Below are 18,779 nucleotides of genomic sequence, written 5' to 3'. Positions count from 1 at the left end.
TGAAGACGTTGCTCCACTGTAAAACATTTGAGTCACATTTAGTTGTCTATTATCTTCTACTTTTTAAAGTAAATTCAGCGAGTTTCACATTTTGAACCTAAATGTGTGACTTCGTGAAAGATAAACTTAAAGTACTAAGTTGTGTTAACTTTTTATTGATTTTGTCAAACCTCCAAGAGTTTTTAGGTTAGCACTTAAAAAACTGAAAGAAGAAAAAGAGTGGGAACTATTTCCCAGAATGCTTAGCGGCATGTTTTTTTAACGTGAGATGGAAGTGTGTTTAATTAATCTGTGTGTTTAACATTAATCTGACTGGTGTTATTAAGGCGAATGTACATTTTAATGTCCTGTTCTCACAAAATGTTTCTGAGCATAATTCATTGTGATGTTTAATAAAATTCATGATCAGATCAGAAATTTTATTCATGCAGTTTGAAACAAAAATGTAAATTATTCTAAAGTAAAATAAGTAGTTATTTTAACTTGACAATGTGTGGAAATAATACAGAAATGCTCTTTAACTAGATGAAGGCAGTTTTTTTCTCGCATATTGTGAAATAATTATTTGTTTAAATTGCAGGATTAAGTAAAAACTCACAGTTAAAGATTAATGAACAAAACAATGTTTAGACAACTTGTTGTTAAATCAATTTCATGAACTTTAATTTCTGTGTTAAAAGCAAAACAATTTTCCTGTTGACTTAAACTGCATTTTCAAGGCAGCAGGTGGGCTTTTATTTTCAAGTTAAACAACCTTCAAATGTTTTACAGTGTGCAACACAGCTCCACAGTTCCATAAATCAATTTTAAAACACATTTGTTAGTTTTTAAGTCACTGAACCAACATAGCACCAACATAGATAATAAGGATCTGTTGTGGTATGAACTTCTCAGGTTTTCTCTGGAGCAAACTTCCAGAAAACTGTAAAACTGCTGAAACACTGAGTTCCCTTAAATGAAGACTTTAAATCAATTTGTTTAGATTTGCTACCTTTGATTAATAACAATTGGAACATCATAAAGTGATCAATCAGTCACTGTTTTTCCTTACTCTGCCACTGTAATGGATTGTTTTCTTTATTTGCTTGTTGTTGATTTATTTTCTGTCTAATCTTTTAAAGCACTTTGAATTGCCTTTCTGCTGACAGTGTGCTAAACAAATGAAATCGCCTTGACTGAGTCACAAATGGAAGATGTTATAAAAGCAGCTTTATTACCAAGACGACAAAATATTTCAGACACTGACCTTCTGATTTTATTCAGCAGACTGCCGTCATTTTTCTTGATGTCTTGAACCATTTTCTGAAGTTGCCTGAAAAACACAACACTGCCATTCAGAAATATGTCCTCAGAACATGAATTCTTCTTCACAAAGAGTTTTCTCCACTCTTATTTAGCTATAAACCTTCAATATCTATTAGAAAAACCCGATAAATTTGTGCTCACAGCTTATTAAACAACAAAAATGCTCAGGAGTGCAACTATTAAAATCAACTTCTTACCGAATTTTTGCTGTGGCAGGCGCTGCGAGTTTATTCAACGTATCCATATTTACATTTAACCCAAGAGTTGACATTTTCCGAGCTTTATTCCTCTCGTAGGTTTGGACTGTGCTGGTTAGAAAACGAATGCTCTGTATGACTGTCAGTCTTGAGAAAAAAAGGGAGTGCTTTTGTTCCAGTCGCCTGAGTCTGAAAAAAAATCACTTCTTGTTTTTGACCACACTTTCTTGCATCACATGATGCTTTGTGATCTTCTTCAATGTCGCCCGTTTTCCAGCAGCAGAAGTTGCCTTTTTAACACCTTCGCAAGACAATATGTGATAAAAAGACAACTTTGATAGAAATGTATTGAACACTGTAAAAACACAAAATCTTACCAGGTTTTTTTCTTCTAGTTTCTACACTTGAAATTAGACAAACTTACTTAAAAGGAACTTTCCAGCGTGATGTGGGAGCTTGTTTTAAATAAATAATTCCTTAATATTGATAACTTATTAATTTAAATTAACTTCTAACATGAAAATATATCTTGCTAAAAATGAAATGTATCTATATCATGCTGAAGTTACTTTTAACAAGTGTACTAGGATATTTGCACTAGAAACTTGGTAAGATTTTGTGTTTCTGCAGTGTAGCAATTACAAAACGATGTATAAATGTATCAAATAATAATCCATTCAAATGTATTGATTCTTTGAAAATATTATATAAGCCTTAGAGCATAAAGATGTAACTTTATCTACTTTAAGTGTGGTGATGTCATGGAAAACACAGTGTTGCAATCCCAAGCTTTTGCTATTTATAGTAACCTAAAGAAAATGAGTCTGCAGCCTTTCCTGTCAGGAAGATTACCACATGCGCGGTTGCCATGGTGATTTATTTTTTTTTGACACTTTTTTTAATTTGCCAAAATAATTGCTGGCACAGCACATGATCACAACAACAGGAAGCGTTTTTTGTGAAACGTCCACGTCATTCACTGAGCAGGATTCTGGATGTTTAAGACTTTGAATCATGAGGAAAATGGACTTTAGGGGCGTGCTCCGACGGCGTAGAGGGTAGAGCGCCCCACGTTTGGAGGCCTTCAGTCCTCGACGCAGCCGTCGCGCGTTCGATTCCCTGACCCGACGACATTTGCCGCATGTCTTCCCCCCTTTCCTGTCAGCCTACTGTGGTGTAAGGGACACTAGAGCCCACAAAAAGGACCCCCTGGTGGGGAACAAAACAAACAAAAAAAGGACTTTAGATGTAAAAAAACAACAAGAAGCTCCATGTAGTTTTTCTGTGAAGCAAGTAAATTTTGACATCCTGTGACTTCATTTCCTAAGAGAGTAAGTTTTAAAGCCTCCACGTGTAACAGGAGATATCATGTTTCTCCAAAATTAGCTTCTCTTTATTTTTTTCCAGAGTCTAATTTTAAATTCTCACTTTGTATGTGTGAAGCTCTAAATGTTCAGACTGCAGATTAACTGAACGATAAAAGCAGAAAGAGTGGTAAAGTTTTTAGACATCTGGTTCTGTGGAACAAACTAAAAGTTTTTTTAAATGTAAGAATTATAACATATTTACTTTTAAGACTAGAACTTTACATTTTTGATGATATTATCCTGCCATAAGTTTAGTTTTTTTCTCTCTCTCTTCATTTATGCATTATTTGCTTGTATTTCCCATTTTTAGCCTTTAGTTCTCATTGCCTTTGATTTCTGCTAAAGCAAAGTACTTCTGTGTTGGGATGAGACTATTTCCTGGACTATGCATTTAATCAAGCTGATTAATACACCTAGGACAATATGTTTATGTTTTCTTGTGTTTCTTCAATAAACAAAGCTTGGACAGCGCTAATGCTGCAGCTAACTCTGCATTAGTTAGCTGCAGAGTTATCTAACTAAGTTGCAGCTAAGTTAGTTAACTAACTCTGCAGCTAGTTTATGTCTGCATAAACTAGCTGCGTTTATGTTTTTCATGTCTCGTAATAACAATAAACTTTATTTAGTGTGCACTTGAAACACATATGTCACCATTTTTCTTTACAGGCTAAAATAAAAACTAGAATCCATGTTTAGCTGAATCTCTTTCCTTTATTGTTTTTATTGACTGTATGATTGCGCCATTTAACATTTTGAAAATAAATTGGCTTCATGGAAACATAGCAATTTCGAAAAAACAAGTTTTTGGATAAAACGTTTTGGTGCTAGGATGAAGGTTTCTTTTTTTTGCTGCATCAAAATTGGTTTATTTCGCAAAATTGCTATGGAAACACCTTTTTCACACGACAACAGGAGTTCTTAACAGGATGTTGCCACTGGCGGAAACTATAAAGAAGATAATAACAGGAAGTAGTTGGAGGATCATGGCGCTGCATGTTTTATTTTTGTATTACTTATTGCATGAATAAGCTTATACACATGGATTTAAATTAAATTTTTAGTAATGCAAAAATTACTTTTTTGCAAAGTTAAAGGAATATTGACAAAGTTTTATGCACATTTGTAATGGAAAGTATTCCTGGCTCAGGAATACAGAGTCTATTCCCACTCTTTCTTCCTGATAGCGATTATTAGCACTATTTCTGCTAATACCTGTGGACTCTTTGTTTGTCAAACTTGCACCTGGTCTGGGGCTTGTTTTTTTTGTCTACTTCCTGTCCTCCCAACCTCCTGTTGGTTGCGGCAGATGGTCATACTCAGCCTGGTTCTGCTGGAGGTTTCTTCCTGTTTGAAGGGAGTGGTTCCTCTCCTGTGTCACCAGATGTCTACACAGGATGTTTACTTTAAAGATAACTTTTTTTAACCAATAGGCAATACATGCTCAGCTGCAGTTATTGTTGCATTGTGCCAATATAATTGCAAAGAGATTATTTACTTGGATCGGAATTGAATTTTACATGAGATAATAGTCATTACAGAGAAGATTCTGATATATTTACGCCCTGTGGAACATGTTGCAACATCATGGTACAGCAGGATCAGAGGAAAAATTTGAGTGGTTGTTATATTTAACACCATAACACAATAAAGACAAGTCATGACATGCTATGTTGCTTTAAAACTTAATTTCCTGGTTCAACAAGTACACAATGAACCACAATACTACTGAAAATGGAAATGTTTAGTGGTTGGTCAGAATAACAATTTGTATTTGCAAGGAAGAGTCTATATTCAAGAAAACCTAAACCTTGCATGTTAAAGGCAGGCTGGTGTGGAGTGTTACCTTTTTCTCTGCAGAAAGTGTTTTACTTGTAGACCAAAAACTCCTGTTCTCTCTGAAACCACGCCTTCGGGAAATCATCTCAACAACTGAATGGTTGCGATCAGAGATTCAAGGGTTTCTCAGACATGCATGAAAGAATCAAGGCAACACTCCAGGTATGTTTTTGATGAGAAAATAACTTTAGAACAAGATGTAAAGCTAAAAAAAAGTCAATTTTACATGACACCGCCCCTTTAAATCTCTAATGAACTGTCTCCCTGGCCTGTCTGCTGTGTTTGGTCTTCATGACGGTTTGCGTTCACTAATGTTCTCATCTCTAAATGTTTTGAAAGCATCCCTGCGTTCATGTTGACAAGGTTTACTATCTGTGGAACATTCTAATGCATTAACATATATAAGAAATTATAAATAACATTACGTTACACTACCAATATACAAAGTACTTTAACTTGTAGCTTGCCATGCAAAAAGAAAAAACCTAAGCTAAAATAAAATTAGCACCATCTCACATGGTGAGATGTTGATGACTCAAAGTCTTCTGGAGAGAAATGTTGAGAGCACAAACAGGTTCTTAAATTGTTTTTGTCTCTGTAAAAAGTTTAAAGAAGCGATTTAAAAACAGACAGTGACGTAGTATGCCTGACGTCCTTTGGCAAGTCATTTTTCCACATTGTGGTTCCAAATTTAAGTTGAACTCGATATAAAGGGGAGAAAAAACTTCCTTATTTATAGAAATAGCTGATGTAATGTAAGCTGCAAAGTTTAGCATTTGAGGAATCACTTTTAAAGAATCCACAATTAGTTGCAACAATACACTTTAATTGAGAATTTTTTTAGATGTAAAAACAGCATAAGGGTGATACTGTAGGCTGTTTACTTTTTATAAAATACTGTCACATGTTGTTTATGCTGCAATGCATTCTGGGTAATGCTTACTGAGTTTGAGTTAGCTTTGTTCCCTCTGACTGTCACTGTTGCCTCCAGTCCAGTAGGAGGCGGTAAATGCACCTTAAGTTGGTTTGTCATCCGCCAATAAAATACAAAAGAAGAAGAAAAGTTAGCTCCGTCTAGCCAAAACAGCTATGAGTAATGTCATTAAGCCTTTTCAATTTGAACGGGAGCATGTTTAAATCAATGGGAATGTATAAATCATAAGGAGTAATGAAGATGAGGAGGACCAAATGGAGGAAGATGAAAAATTGGTCCGAGAAGCTGCAAGTGTTTGTGCTGCTACTGTCGCCTTCAGCTGGATAATGAAACAATGAATGAAACGTACCTCTGGTCGGACTACGATCCGGTAAGTAGTTCTGTAAGTAACGCTGAGTCCGGTCTGGTAACGGTTGTTTAGGGGCCCAATGTCTGTTGTGGTTTCACATTCAGTACCGTGGCAGTAGCAATTAGCTCCATTTGTAGTAGCAGTTAACTGCGTTAGCATCTAAAACAGCTTCCAGTGCTGCCTGTCTGATGGCTTTGTGTGTTTTTGCAGCGGGGGTTTAGGATAAAAACTGGTACTGCATTTATTTTTTTTCTCATTAAAGTAATGACCATCTGTTGAAGCCTTCATCTGTTTTTCTCGAACAAATCTCTCAACGGCTTCTGGGGAGAAATGTTGGGAGCACAATCAGGTTGTTAAGTTTTCGTCTCTTTTCCCTTGCACTCTTTTTTCATGTAGAAAGCGATGCAGATTCACCTATTTATTTTAAAAACAATTACACTCAACAGTGACACTTTGTGGCCTTATGTAAAATTACACCAGTCAAACGCAATATGATAACCAACAACTTGGGTAAAGTTAGCCTTCCTGTGTTTACTTTGTAGAGTCCACTACAGAATGGATTCAGCCAACTGTGTCATCAACCCAGCAGATGAAAACCTCCATGGGTGAAAAATATAACAAAAGGTCTAAATGTTTTGAAGTAATTATGTTTTGACATGTCACAAAAAGCATTTTTTTAAGGTAATAGGCAAATTACAAACATGTTCAACTAACTGTGGATCCCATTAGAGCTCACACAACTTAAGTATGAAATTACATCTAAAACTGCAACTTTTGCAATAAATTAACAAAATAATGAAGTGCATTTCTATTACTTTTGTTATTTAAACGTAAATCTAAGAATCCAAGAACTTCTACTTTTTAACTAAAATAACATATTAATCAAAAGTAAAGCTGGCACCACATAAAGGGGAATTTGTCTCAGGTTGGGAAAAGGTTACATAACCCATTAATAAAGAGGAAATGAACATTTCAGAGTAAAATGCATATGCAGTCAGGCATAACCAAATCTCTTCTGTCTGTCTTTCTATCTATATAACAAAACCAGCTGCTGCACACAGCTGTAAACACGTTTGCTCTTTGTGGAAAGAGCACTAAAGCTATAAACTCAGAGATTTTATAGCTTTAGTAGGATGGGCCGTGCTTCTAACTTAAAGCTCTCTGAGAATCACAGGAAGTATGTGACTTCATGTCTTTTAGCAGCAATTATCTTTGGTTCATTTCATAAGAAATTGTCAGAAATTTCAACACTTTTTGTAAGTGACACTGAACTGTGTATACTATTTTCTGTTCAGTGAGTTCTAGATTTTAAACCTAAATGTGAGTTTGTGAAAGATAAATTTACAACAGTAAGTTGTGTTAACTTTTTTATTAATTTTGTCAAACCTCCAAGAGTTTTTAAGTTAGCACTTTAAAAAAAACTGAAAGAGGAAAAAGAGTGGGAATTATTTCCCAGAATGCTTAGCGGCATGTTTTTGTATTCTGAGATGGAAGTGCGTTACATTGATCTGACTCTTGAGTTATTATTATTATTTTATTCATGCAATTTGAAACAAGAATTTAAATTATTCTAAAATAAAATAGTTATTTTAACTTGCTAATGTGGGTAAGTTGCGTTTTCAAGACAGCAGATGTGAGAAAAAGCTAGAAAGTTTTACAAACTTACAGACTTTATAATTTTTGACTTGAAGAAGGTAATTTTACTTAAACACAAGAGATTTTTAAATAAACACTCTCGGGTCGGTTTTACTGGCACATTCTCACAAAATGTAATCTTTTAGTTTGGTAGTAGAAATCAGAGAACATAGTGGTCATGAAAATGAAACGTTGTTTTGTGTATGCAAATGAAAATACTAAAATATCTCATAAGAGCTGGACTGCTCTGAACTGATTAAGTTTTAGGTTCTACCTTTTCACCTTAAACACATTAAAACAATGTTTTTGTGACAGATTGATGGCCAATCCCGAATGTCACTTCAAGTATTCTAAGTTAATTTTAAAAATGTTTTTACCTCAGCAGAGCCTCAGCTTCTTTAGTATGATTCTGTACTACTTAATCATTTTCAGAAATTAATTTTTCTGCATAAATAAAAAGTAAGTTGGGGGTTACTTACGGCTGCTGAAGGAGGCTGAACTTTCTGATGTCGTTCTCCGTGAGATTCTGTCAAAACATGAAATAAAAAGAAAAACAGAATTTACAGGTGAATCTCAATTAGAAAGTCATTACAAAGGGAATTTATTTCAGTAAATGATCTCTGATAGAGCTCTAAGATTTTCTGGTAGATGGTTGGAGGGACTTTGGACTTGGAAAAAAGAGCTTCTCTGCTCTTCTTTAAAACTCTGGGATCTCGATTTTCAATTTAAGCAAAAATTTTTCTCATTAGCCCAAGTAATGTTTCTGACATCCCTGCTTAAGGAACAGCTTAACTCCAGAAAACCCCTAAATGGGTTTGTTTCATAATCCTCTCCTATCACAGTTGCTACCAAACCTTTTCCTTCCACTCAACTTTCCACTGATATTGTTGGATACAGCTGTCTTTAGCATCCAGCTTCTTTTATGATGACTCTTTGTGGATTTTACTCACTTTTTAAATCAAAATAAAGAAATAGATATAATTGTATAGATATTCTTATTTATTGAGCTTTACATTAGAAGTTAAACTAATTTAAGCAGGTGAACAGTGAACGCAATATCTGCTTAATAACAGCAGATGGCAGCATATCTCTGAAGGCTACTCAAACAGAGCTCAGTTAAACATTTAATGCACTTATTGAAAGCTCATTTGAATTGTGGAGTCTGCAGATCAGAGACAGTTGCAAACATTACATTAATATATAACATTTTCAACAATTGTATTATTCTTTTGTGGACTATATTTACACAAACTGGAAGCTGAAATGGCTAAAAACCCACCACAAAAGGGACAAAATGCCAAATAAATAAATAAAAACATGTAAAAAAATTTATTTGGCTTTCCATTCAATTAATGACATTAAATATTCAAATAAAAACATAACCAAAATGATCAAACATTGAAGAATTAATGTACCTGCCTGTTGCATTGTATTTTATTTTGTCATATTTCAACATGTGTGTTGTTGCAGAAAGGTAATTGTCACTCCTAAATGAAAGAAAAAATGATTAGGATAAAATATGCAACTAACCCTGCTAAATTATGTATTCCCCTCTTCATTCATAATTCATGGCTCCAGGTCGTTATTCGCTCGTAAGTCGCTTCAGTTTCCAAAATTGCTGTAATGTGATGAAGACCCATGACAGCAGATTTCTAAAAGCCTTTGCATTGAAGTCTGAGGGATGAGCAACGACAGAAAAGTTTGTCTTTGGATGGTTTTGCTAAGATACAAATTAAATACAAAATACGTATCAATGATGTAGAAACTGGCCAACATGAGCAAGTGAGTATTAAATGAACGAGCAGTAAAAGGCGGGGACGGACCACCTGGCGGACCACTCCGGAAAGGAAGGGGGCGCTATTTTCTTTATCATACGCGATCTTCCGTTTTTATTTTTGTTTGACAGCTGACTGCATTCATTGATTGGCTCGTTATTTACATCACTGGAAACAGCATTTAGCTGTGGACCGCGGACATGCCGTCTGCTATCAGAGCTGCTCAGTACTTCTTAATTAAACTCAGCAGTTTAATTATGAGTTTAATCAAGAGCAGCAGGAACATATGAGCACATCCGGTAACTTGTGCAGCAGAATGACCGTGAATTAGCAGCGATGCTAGCAGCTAGCTGCTCTGAAACTTATAGAGACAGAAACGGTGCAGCTGTGGTCAGCTTTCTGATGGAGCTGCTGTTTTGTGAAACTCTGGAACTACATTATATTAAATTGTGATGTTAATTTTATTTTTCATTTGGATTAAAAATAATAAGAAAGTTTAAGCGTGGCTACTGATTTGCATTTTTTTCTGCATTACCTAAATCCAAAAGGTTGCATATGTAAAAAAATAAAGTGCCAGAATGTAATTCTAGTGCAATTATCAGCTGATCTGAACCTTTATCTTTATGTCTGGGCCACATATGAATTTCTGTAAGACAAAATTAAACATCTGGGTTTATTTTAGTCCATCAGAACCCTCTTCATTGCTGAGTGTTGCTTCAAACATCAGCGGAGAGTTGCTGCTGCTGCTGCTCAGGTCCTGCCCACAATAGCAAGGAACAGATCAGATAATGAAACAGATTAGATAATGGAATGGAGATTTTCAGATAATGGAAAAGCTCGCTGCCTGGTGTAAAACTAAACCGTACATTAACTGGTTAGGGTGCGGAAAAGCACCAATTGTGTTCAACGAGTCAAGTCCTTTGCAGTCCCAATTGTAGCTGGTTCCGGTCAGAATACAATAAAGGACAAACAAAAATGTTGTGAATTGTCACAAGTCTATGATGTATGGGACAGAAGATTTTATATCTGAGTTACATTAAAATTTTTATTTTTTACGTTGTTTTTAGGCTGGAAACAGTCAGTCAGATCTGGCAACCCTGGGCTGTATTACCTCTAGGAATACGCCCATAGCATAGCTGGGAGCCCTTTAGGCAAAGCTTGTGATTTAATCATTTGTAAATCAGAGAGAGAGATCACTTAATACGAAAGGCTTTACCTCCTTCAAAGAACTGAACCTTGGCCTCAGAGAAACACTTAATCATCATTCTGGCTCACAGCAGAGCAAAAAGCATCTGTATAGAATCAGACTTAGCCTTTTGACACAGAATAAAATATCAAATAGTCTACCCCAGTGGATACTCAAATACTACTCCTAACGTGAATTATTTATAGGAGTGTCTGTGCTTGTTTTAAATGAGACACAGCAGCCACTTTTTTTTTTTTTGCTCTACAGACGTGAAGTCTTCACGTTCAGCTTCATTTTTATTCTCCAAATGCTTTTTCAGGTTACATCCAGTCCAGAACGTGACCAGAAAACACGACTATGTGGCCCTTCACAGCTTGAATTCTTGGATGTTGTTGAAGAACGCCTTCTTGGTTTATGTTGTGAGAAACTTCAAGGTTTCTGGAATGGCAACCTGGCCCCAGGGTTCTGGTCAGACTAATAGCGATGTAGGAATGTTGATGAGGGAAAACCACACAAATCCCAAACCCTAACTTTAAACACAGACTGGATTTATAAATGATTAAATTATATATTCTTTCTGATTCGATGTTAAATTAACCAGAGAATTTGAACAGGCTTTGACTTATTAAATTAAGTCAATTGTTTTTTGTACAGGACATTTGAGTGACAGCTGGGGCTGTAAGGATTTCTCAAATGATTCGAGTACCTTGATTAATAAAAATTCCTAGAGGAAAATTATCTTTCTCAAAGCTTTGTTAAATTATGTTTTATTATTTAGGGAACCATGTCCGGCCAGGTGATTGATTATGTTGCGCAACGCTCTCACTTACACCTATGAGTTGTTGACTCAAGCTAAGTGTTAGCATCATAACGTCCAATTTTCAAGTTCAAAGAAGATGAATACATAAGCTAAAATCTGGAGTATAGACATTTTATAGAAGTGTCCTTGTTATTAAATTGAATGTAATTTCAGATATTTGTATAACTTTTCTTCAGGTTAACTTAGAAAGTGAGCTATTATTGTTGCAGGTTAATTTTCTAAACTACAGAAAAGTTATTGTTAGGGATGCTCAAATGTGAAAAATTGGACTGATGTTGATATCCAATATTTATATTGCTGTTATGGTGAATAAAACAATTTACCAGTGTTTTATTCAATCAAATTTTTATTCAATTACTCGATTAATTGTCAGAATAATCAATTTAGTTCTTCATTACTAAAATAATTGTTTACAACAACACAGTTCAAAGTGCACACAGTGCACAATTGATAAAAAAAGTCATCAATTGTGAAGCAAGCAATAAGCATTTAATCAAAATCAAGCATCATATATGCTGATCAATGTTTATGTCAATATTAATAAAAAACAATTCTAACCAGGTGGGTTTTAATGAGCTCAGTGTTTCAGCAGTTTTTCAGTTTTCTGGAAGTTTGCTCCAGATGTGAGCTCCATAGATGCTGAATCTGCTTCTCCAGGTTTGGTTCTGGTTCTGGGAAATAGTTGTGAAAATACTGTAAATTCAGCATGTTGGTGGAAATAAGCTAAAAGCTAATTAGCCATTTGTTTTTGAGGTTTTTAAATTGTATAATGCATTCTATTTTAACTTGAACAGAAAGATTTCCAACAGAAATATTTTACATTTGTTGCTGAATTTCAAAATTTTACATTTCCAATTTGGAAAACTCAACTGCAGTCTCCCCCTTAGGGAAATCAGAGGTACACCATCAACCTGAGGCTTCACAATCCAACATGGCTGCCATCTAAAAGGTGGCGATAGCTGCAATAATCAATTGTTTATTTCCTCTTTTGAAATCTTGGATAAGCAGAAGACAACAAATGGATGTTTTTTATGTCTTTATTTTCTTTATAGTTTTAATACTTATAAATGTCTGTAATTCAAATTCTTGTCCAATAAAACTAATCTTGACTATGATTGATCAGCTAACAACCCAACATTTCTAAATACAATCACCTCAGCTGGTATTATGCAGCTTAAACAGCAAACTAAAACAATGAAAACCTGGATTGCTAGTAGTGAAAGTTTCCAAGCAGGTATTTAAATGATTTCTGTTTCTCTTCTGACTAAAATTGACCATAAGTGGAAAGAAAAAAAAAAGCTTTTGTAAGAGTGAAATCTCGGTTTCAACCAAAAGCAGGCACGAGGAATGCGGCCATTGTTTCTGTACATGTGGTTTGCTGGTGAAATGTCAACCCAGCAAGTAACACTGCTGTTCACAGGTTTATTCAAGCTGTTTTGTTTGTTTTTGGTAAAAATGAGTTTAATTTTGCAGCAGACAGAACGGTTTCACAGCTCCATGCTCACGATATTACCTCTGGTTCTTTCACCTCCACTGCATGATGTCTCCTGACCCCCAACATGTTCACAGGGCGGCTTTAAACGCTCCAGAATCACCGATGTGACAAGCTAATTCCAGGGAGAAGTGTTTTATTTTTCCTTCCTTCATGACCCAAAACATTCAGTCTGAATTTTTTCTATCATATTTAGAACCAAAATGAGGATAAAATTAGATTCTAGCAACATCTAATCCAGGAGTGTCAAAACGTTTTTGCTAAAAAGCCCCAAATGTAGCAAAGAAAGAAGTTCGATGTTTATTGCAAATCAAAATTTTAAACTTTTTTTTTTTTTTTGGTCCACTGTAGTTGGAACCATCTCTTAACCTGGATGCTGTAATGCGTTTATTTAACGTGTTGCCATCGACGGGCTGTCCTCTGTGACTGGCCTTTGTTTGTAGTGTTGATGTGATACACAAAAACTAAAAGTAAGTTCCTTACAAAGCTGCCAAACAGGCAGCGTCCCAGAGATACAGCGTGACACTTCTTTGATCTGCTACATGTATTTTCTTCTTACCTTCTCTACCTGTGTGAGCAAATCTGACTTCAAAAAGAGAGATTACCTTTATCTTCACTGTGCTAACTGGCTGTCATCCTCAGCCCTGCTGTAGTACTCTGAATTAGACTGTATTTTTCACACCTTTCATTCTATCTGATAACCTGACAGGGAAAGTAAGAGGCTAACTTTGAATATTTTCCATGGCGGAGCCAGCTGTCATCATAAGCTAACAACTTGCAGTGTCTTTCAGGTGTTTGTATACAATAATCAGCAGGAAGTTTGGAAGAATTTTGGACATTTTATGACTTATTGGAACAGTTTCTTTTTTCAAGGTGGAACTCAAAGAGATTATGGTGTATACAGATGAACGGACTGAACTTATATGGCACTTTTACGGTTATTGTGACCGTAAAAGTTAACGCACTAAAGCCAAAGCGCTGTAGTGCATTAACCCAGGCAGGGGCACCTTCAAGATATTATCGGAGGATAAGCCCAAAACTATCACTGCACCCGACCCATAAGAGCACAACCACATCTCAAACATGCATTATGTGCGTGTCGCACAAACCTAAAGTTTGCAGCTGATCAGAACGCTGCTGCTCGCATTTTCCCTGTTAAACTCTACCGCAGTTTTAACGCAATGCTCAATAAAAGCGCGGCAGATGTTATGGTCGGCCAACCGGGTGAAAAGTTAGCTCTTCAGTTTGCGAAACCACAAAAGAAAGCCGACCCCCACCCACCAGAACTGTGTAGTGGTAAAAAGCTTAGGTGGGGTCCACTCACCCCTCTTAGAACTACGGTTATTAATTTTTAGCTTACAAAAAGAGAGCCAAGCTGCCAAATAAACAAAGGTAAACTGACCAAAAATATTTAGGTTTAAGACAGACACGTGCCCCTCCCAATACAAGGTGTATAAGGCTAAAAACAAGATGTTTTGACAGAAAATATTGATTTTTCTCCAGAGTTTTGTTAATAATAAAGAGGGTTAGATAAAAAAATCAAACAATTATTCTTTTATACTTAAAGGAAAATCTGAAGCCATACGCTCGGTGTGTACAGCTGCAGGCGCTAGCTACTGAACCCAGGGACACATCGAAATGTAACAGTTGCAAAACAACAACTCTACCCACTGAGCCACGGTCATCCCTTATGTACTCTTCTTGGCACAAATAGTAGAACAAAGGTAATAGCAGAGTGAAACTAGTTGGTTTCCTTGGAAAGACAGGGCTATCAAGGATAGTCCATAAATTTTAAATAGGGTTCAGTTCTGGGCCAGACGCTTAATGTCTGCCTACTTCGTCCACTCAACAATCATTCAACTCTGCCAACCTTAAACCTTGTGTGTGTTTTGATGTGAGGGGAGGAGAAATGCTGTATATTTCTCACATTTTGAAATGAGCCAGAATAAACAGAACCTCATTATGAAGTTATCAAGTTCCTTCTTCACAAAATGTAAACAAAAATGAAGTGGCATCAGATTTTAGTGGTAGTAAGAGTTTTCTTTTTGTCTTTGCTAAAAGACCACAACCCATTTCTCCCACTAGTGCTAGGCTAGCACGTTTGTTTTGGTTGTATTTACCCAGAATACCCTGCGCTGTAGTTTGCTTTCTGCTTTTGGAAACTGCGCCAGAGTTCACTTCAACCAAACTGCAACTGAGGTTTGCAGGCAGACCAGAGTTTTCATCCAAATCAGAGTCTGATTATGCATTCACATTTATCCAAACAAACCTAACTTTCTCAGCAAACAAACTAGAGACTGATTAAAGATTCAGCACAGCTAGTGTGAATGCACGCTTAGAACTAGTGTAGTCTGATAATTTTATGTATCATGTATGTTGGCTTTAGAGGAAAAGGGAGCTGGCTGGTCTATACCAGAAATGATTTAATGAAAGGCAATGCCAAACGTACGAGCAGAGTCCAGCAAAGAATGTTTAGAAACAAGAAGTGAAGTATATCTTAATGGAAGCATAAACTGAGCTAGCTGAGTAGAAAAATGGCAAAATATAAAGACAACACGAGTATCAAGCCAAAATATCAAGAGATACAAGATAAAATATGACAAAAGAGCTCAGGATCAGATACTAAACAAAAACAGAATATAAATAAAACTCATTGCAACTAGTTTACTAAAATAAAAACCAAAGTATAGCTTAAAACAGAACCTAAGCCAACACAAAAAGACCTAAAGTGCAGAACAAAACCTTACAATTAAGATGAAATCCTTCAGTTTGGACTTTAATCAAATTTCCATAAACATGCTACTCGCTGTCCCTCATCTGATTATAAAACATTTCTCCAGAAGGTGTTTGTCTTGTCCATATGGACAGCCTGAATTAAGCATGAAGGTGGTGATTTTGCAGCATTGGCATATTTCCTGGTCAGCACAGCGTTAGCTTTGGGAAGTCTTGGACATCATGAGACGTTTGCTTTAATCTAAACGGGACTGTTTGGGTCAGATGGTTGAAACTGGGACACGAGTGCTGCAACAGGACAATGATGCAAAACAAACATTAAATCTGATTCTCGAATAGTATTGCTGAAAAACTAGGTTAAAACCAGAGAACCAATTAGATGTACTGAACTCCATATTATTTATGCCTTTAAAAGGTGTTGAGTTTCTTGCTAAGAGAAACTTTCTGATTCTTACTTGTGGTGGATCAGTGAAAAACTATGATAAATTCAAAACTACAGGGCATCAAATTCAAGTTTTTACATCTTTGACATTACATTTTTAAAATCACTCAAGCTCCTAATTAATCCAACAAAACTAATAAATGTTTCTTTTTGCTTTTCTCCTGAAATCTCCCCTCGCTGAGCACCCAGCTGCTTTACATTGGTTAAAACTGAAGCCTTCCTAATTATGCATGATTGGAGCTTTCTGACACTGGAGATGAAATAAAACATGTCTGTGGAAAGATAGAAATATTCTCGCTATATCTTTTCCTCGAACAGAACATGAAGTTGGAATGTCTCAGGATTTTTCTACACGTCCATTCTGGGCCGTTGTTAGATTTTCGTAGATGTAACAGAATCCTGCCAGAATGTTTTTGCAAAGTAAAGGAACAGACATTTCACTGCCAGACGAAAATTCAAGCTGCTGGTCCAAATTAGAAAAAAGAACTGTGTGTCTTGAAACCAAGTGCCTTTTACAACAACACATCCAGCAGAAATGTAGCTTTTAGATTTTACTACAATATTTATACTTTTGTACAATAATATGTGATGTATAACAGAGTGAAACAATCAATTATAAATTCTTTGGCAGGCCATTTTAACATAAAATCAGCTTTTATCCCCCTTCTTTTCCCCCCCAAACTGTCGTCTCTGGACCGCTGGTGGTCCGCGGGCGCCCCTAGTGATCCACATGGTACTGCATGTAGTCGACCGTTTATTTGCCGTGACGTCAGCTCAAAGTGCGACGCCACAGCTAGCTTAGCAAATCCAAACAGCCCTACTAAAGTTACCATGGTTACCACCAGAACGGGAATCAAAACTAAAGCGTCATGGACACCCCCGAAGGTTTGCTCCTTTTACTTATCAACTAACACTGTCTGGTTTACATTCAAAGTCAACGTGGACGCTCATTGTGGTGCGTTTCGAGTGTCTAGAGCTCCGCAATTGAAGCGTTCTGAGCATCCGAGGCTGGAGTTTGAAAATGGGAACTTTTGCCGTTGGACTCTACGTGTCAACCAATCAGAGAGACTCCGCTAGGTAACGTAATGGCGGCTGTAGTTGGTGTCCTGCCAGGAGATGCAGGCACTGATGCGGGTTAGCAGATCATCAAACTGGGCTCAGTTGAGGTGAAAACAGCGCTCATAGCGACCCTTGACAGCGTCCAGCTAGCTTGTGAAACTCACTACACCCTTGAATTTTCTGGTGAATTCAAACACTCATTTTGTTGAATTCAGTAAATAAAACCTAGATACTCTCAATATTTTATTTGCCATTGTTCAAAGTAACCAGAAGAGGAAAAACAAGGAAGAGGCTCCTTCTATAGAGCGTTAAGCTGTTGTCAGCTGTCGTTGCTTGTTCAATAAAAAGTGAACACAAAATGTTCAGCAAACGCATCAGAGCCTCTGCTGTGATTGCAGAAGCTGTCACTGCGTAATATTTTGGTGCCGCTCTCTCAATTTCATTCACCATTGTACAAAGAGACCGGCAACGAAAAACAACGGTTCGTCCCAACGCGCTGACAGAGCGATTTTGATGCGATTTACAAAATGTCAAGCGTATGACTTCAAAGTGCAAACGCGTTGCACAAAATGCATTCGGTGTGAATGCAGCATAAGAGCACCAACGGTGCACTGATAAAATACTTGGTAGCCTTAAAGTTAGACTGAACCACAGTGATTGTTAGCCTAATAGGGCTGAATCTCTCTCTCTGTGGGATATCAGTCAATATCTCTATATTTATGTATTTTTCAGCTCTGCTGTGGCACCTGGCTCATCAAAGACTCTGCTCTGAAACATTCATCATTTTTTGACTGATTATGTTTCCTGTTGAGTCTCCTTTAGGAGAAATAAGCCTGTGAGACATAAGGCGTAGCTCAAGGTGAGTAAATAATATGAAAAAATAATACATTATTGCTGTCATGTGGATGGTGACGGGTAGGATGTATACACTACCCTGAACTTATTCATTTTATAAGGTCACAACCATAAAGATCAGTGTATTTTTTCACATTTTCTGGGAGAAATAAACATTTTGGGAAAAAAGTAGGTGCTTTTGACCGTCCTCCCCTTTTATTCTGATACTCCTAAATAAAATCCAGTGACACTAATCAACTTCAAAAGTATTTTATCTGTAAATGATGTCCACCTGAAAGTGATTATGTCAGTTCTGTGAACCAATAGAGATTTTTAAAGTAGATTATATAACAATTAGCACTGCATGGCTGTTTGGAGGTTTCAGTTGAACTTAGTCTAATCTTTCTAAAAGGTAAAAGTAAAAATTGCCTTGTGGAAAACTATATATAATACAATACAATTAATATCATGCCAGGATATTTGTGGCATGAGAAAGCTGGAATCTAACTTACCCCATTTTTAATATAAAACATGGTAGTGGCAGCATTATGCTGTGGAAATGTTTGTCTTTAACAAAGGAAGTCTGTTCAGATTTGATGGGAAGCCAAAAAAGACTTTAGATGGCAGTAAAGCTACAACCAGAGATACAGTGGAGCAGTTTAGATCAATGCATATTCATGTGTTAGGGTGGCCTAGTCCAAGTGCAGACCTAATTCCAATTGAGAATCTGTGTCAAGACTTAAAAATGCATCCATCTTCCTGAGCTTGAGCTATTTTGCAATTGAGTAAAGCTGATATAAACCCCACAAAAAGAC

The 18,779-nt window shown here is 36.4% G+C and overlaps 2 protein-coding genes across 3 annotated transcripts in view; one reads left to right on the top strand and one right to left on the bottom strand.

Annotated features, from left to right (window-relative positions):
• blnk (B cell linker) overlaps nt 1-18,779 on the bottom strand; it is a 32,206-nt gene that overhangs the window by 11,353 nt on the left and 2,074 nt on the right. The window contains exons 3-4 of one of the 2 annotated variants that reach the window (XM_044135926.1): nt 8,103-8,149; nt 1,247-1,312 (exon numbers count right to left, since the gene is read on the bottom strand). In XM_044135926.1, coding sequence (XP_043991861.1) covers nt 1,247-1,312; nt 8,103-8,149 — 113 coding nt within the window. Of the gene's footprint in view, nt 1-1,246; nt 1,313-1,502; nt 1,945-8,102; nt 8,150-18,779 lie in introns of those variants that run through there. The other variant, XM_044135927.1, reaches the window with a different exon arrangement.
• The window catches only part of dntt (deoxynucleotidyltransferase, terminal), a 133,069-nt gene continuing 120,032 nt past the window's right edge, over nt 5,743-18,779 (top strand). The window contains exon 1 of the mRNA XM_044135930.1: nt 5,743-6,009. Coding sequence (XP_043991865.1) covers nt 5,978-6,009 — 32 coding nt within the window. The 5' untranslated portion in view covers nt 5,743-5,977. The remainder of the gene's footprint in view (nt 6,010-18,779) is intronic.

This window comes from Gambusia affinis, linkage group LG13 (genome assembly GCF_019740435.1).
Source record: "Gambusia affinis linkage group LG13, SWU_Gaff_1.0, whole genome shotgun sequence".
NCBI classification, from domain to species: Eukaryota; Metazoa; Chordata; class Actinopteri; order Cyprinodontiformes; family Poeciliidae; genus Gambusia; species Gambusia affinis.
The sequence above is the reverse complement of the archived record's forward strand: the minus strand, read 5'-3'. Positions and strand labels throughout refer to the sequence as shown.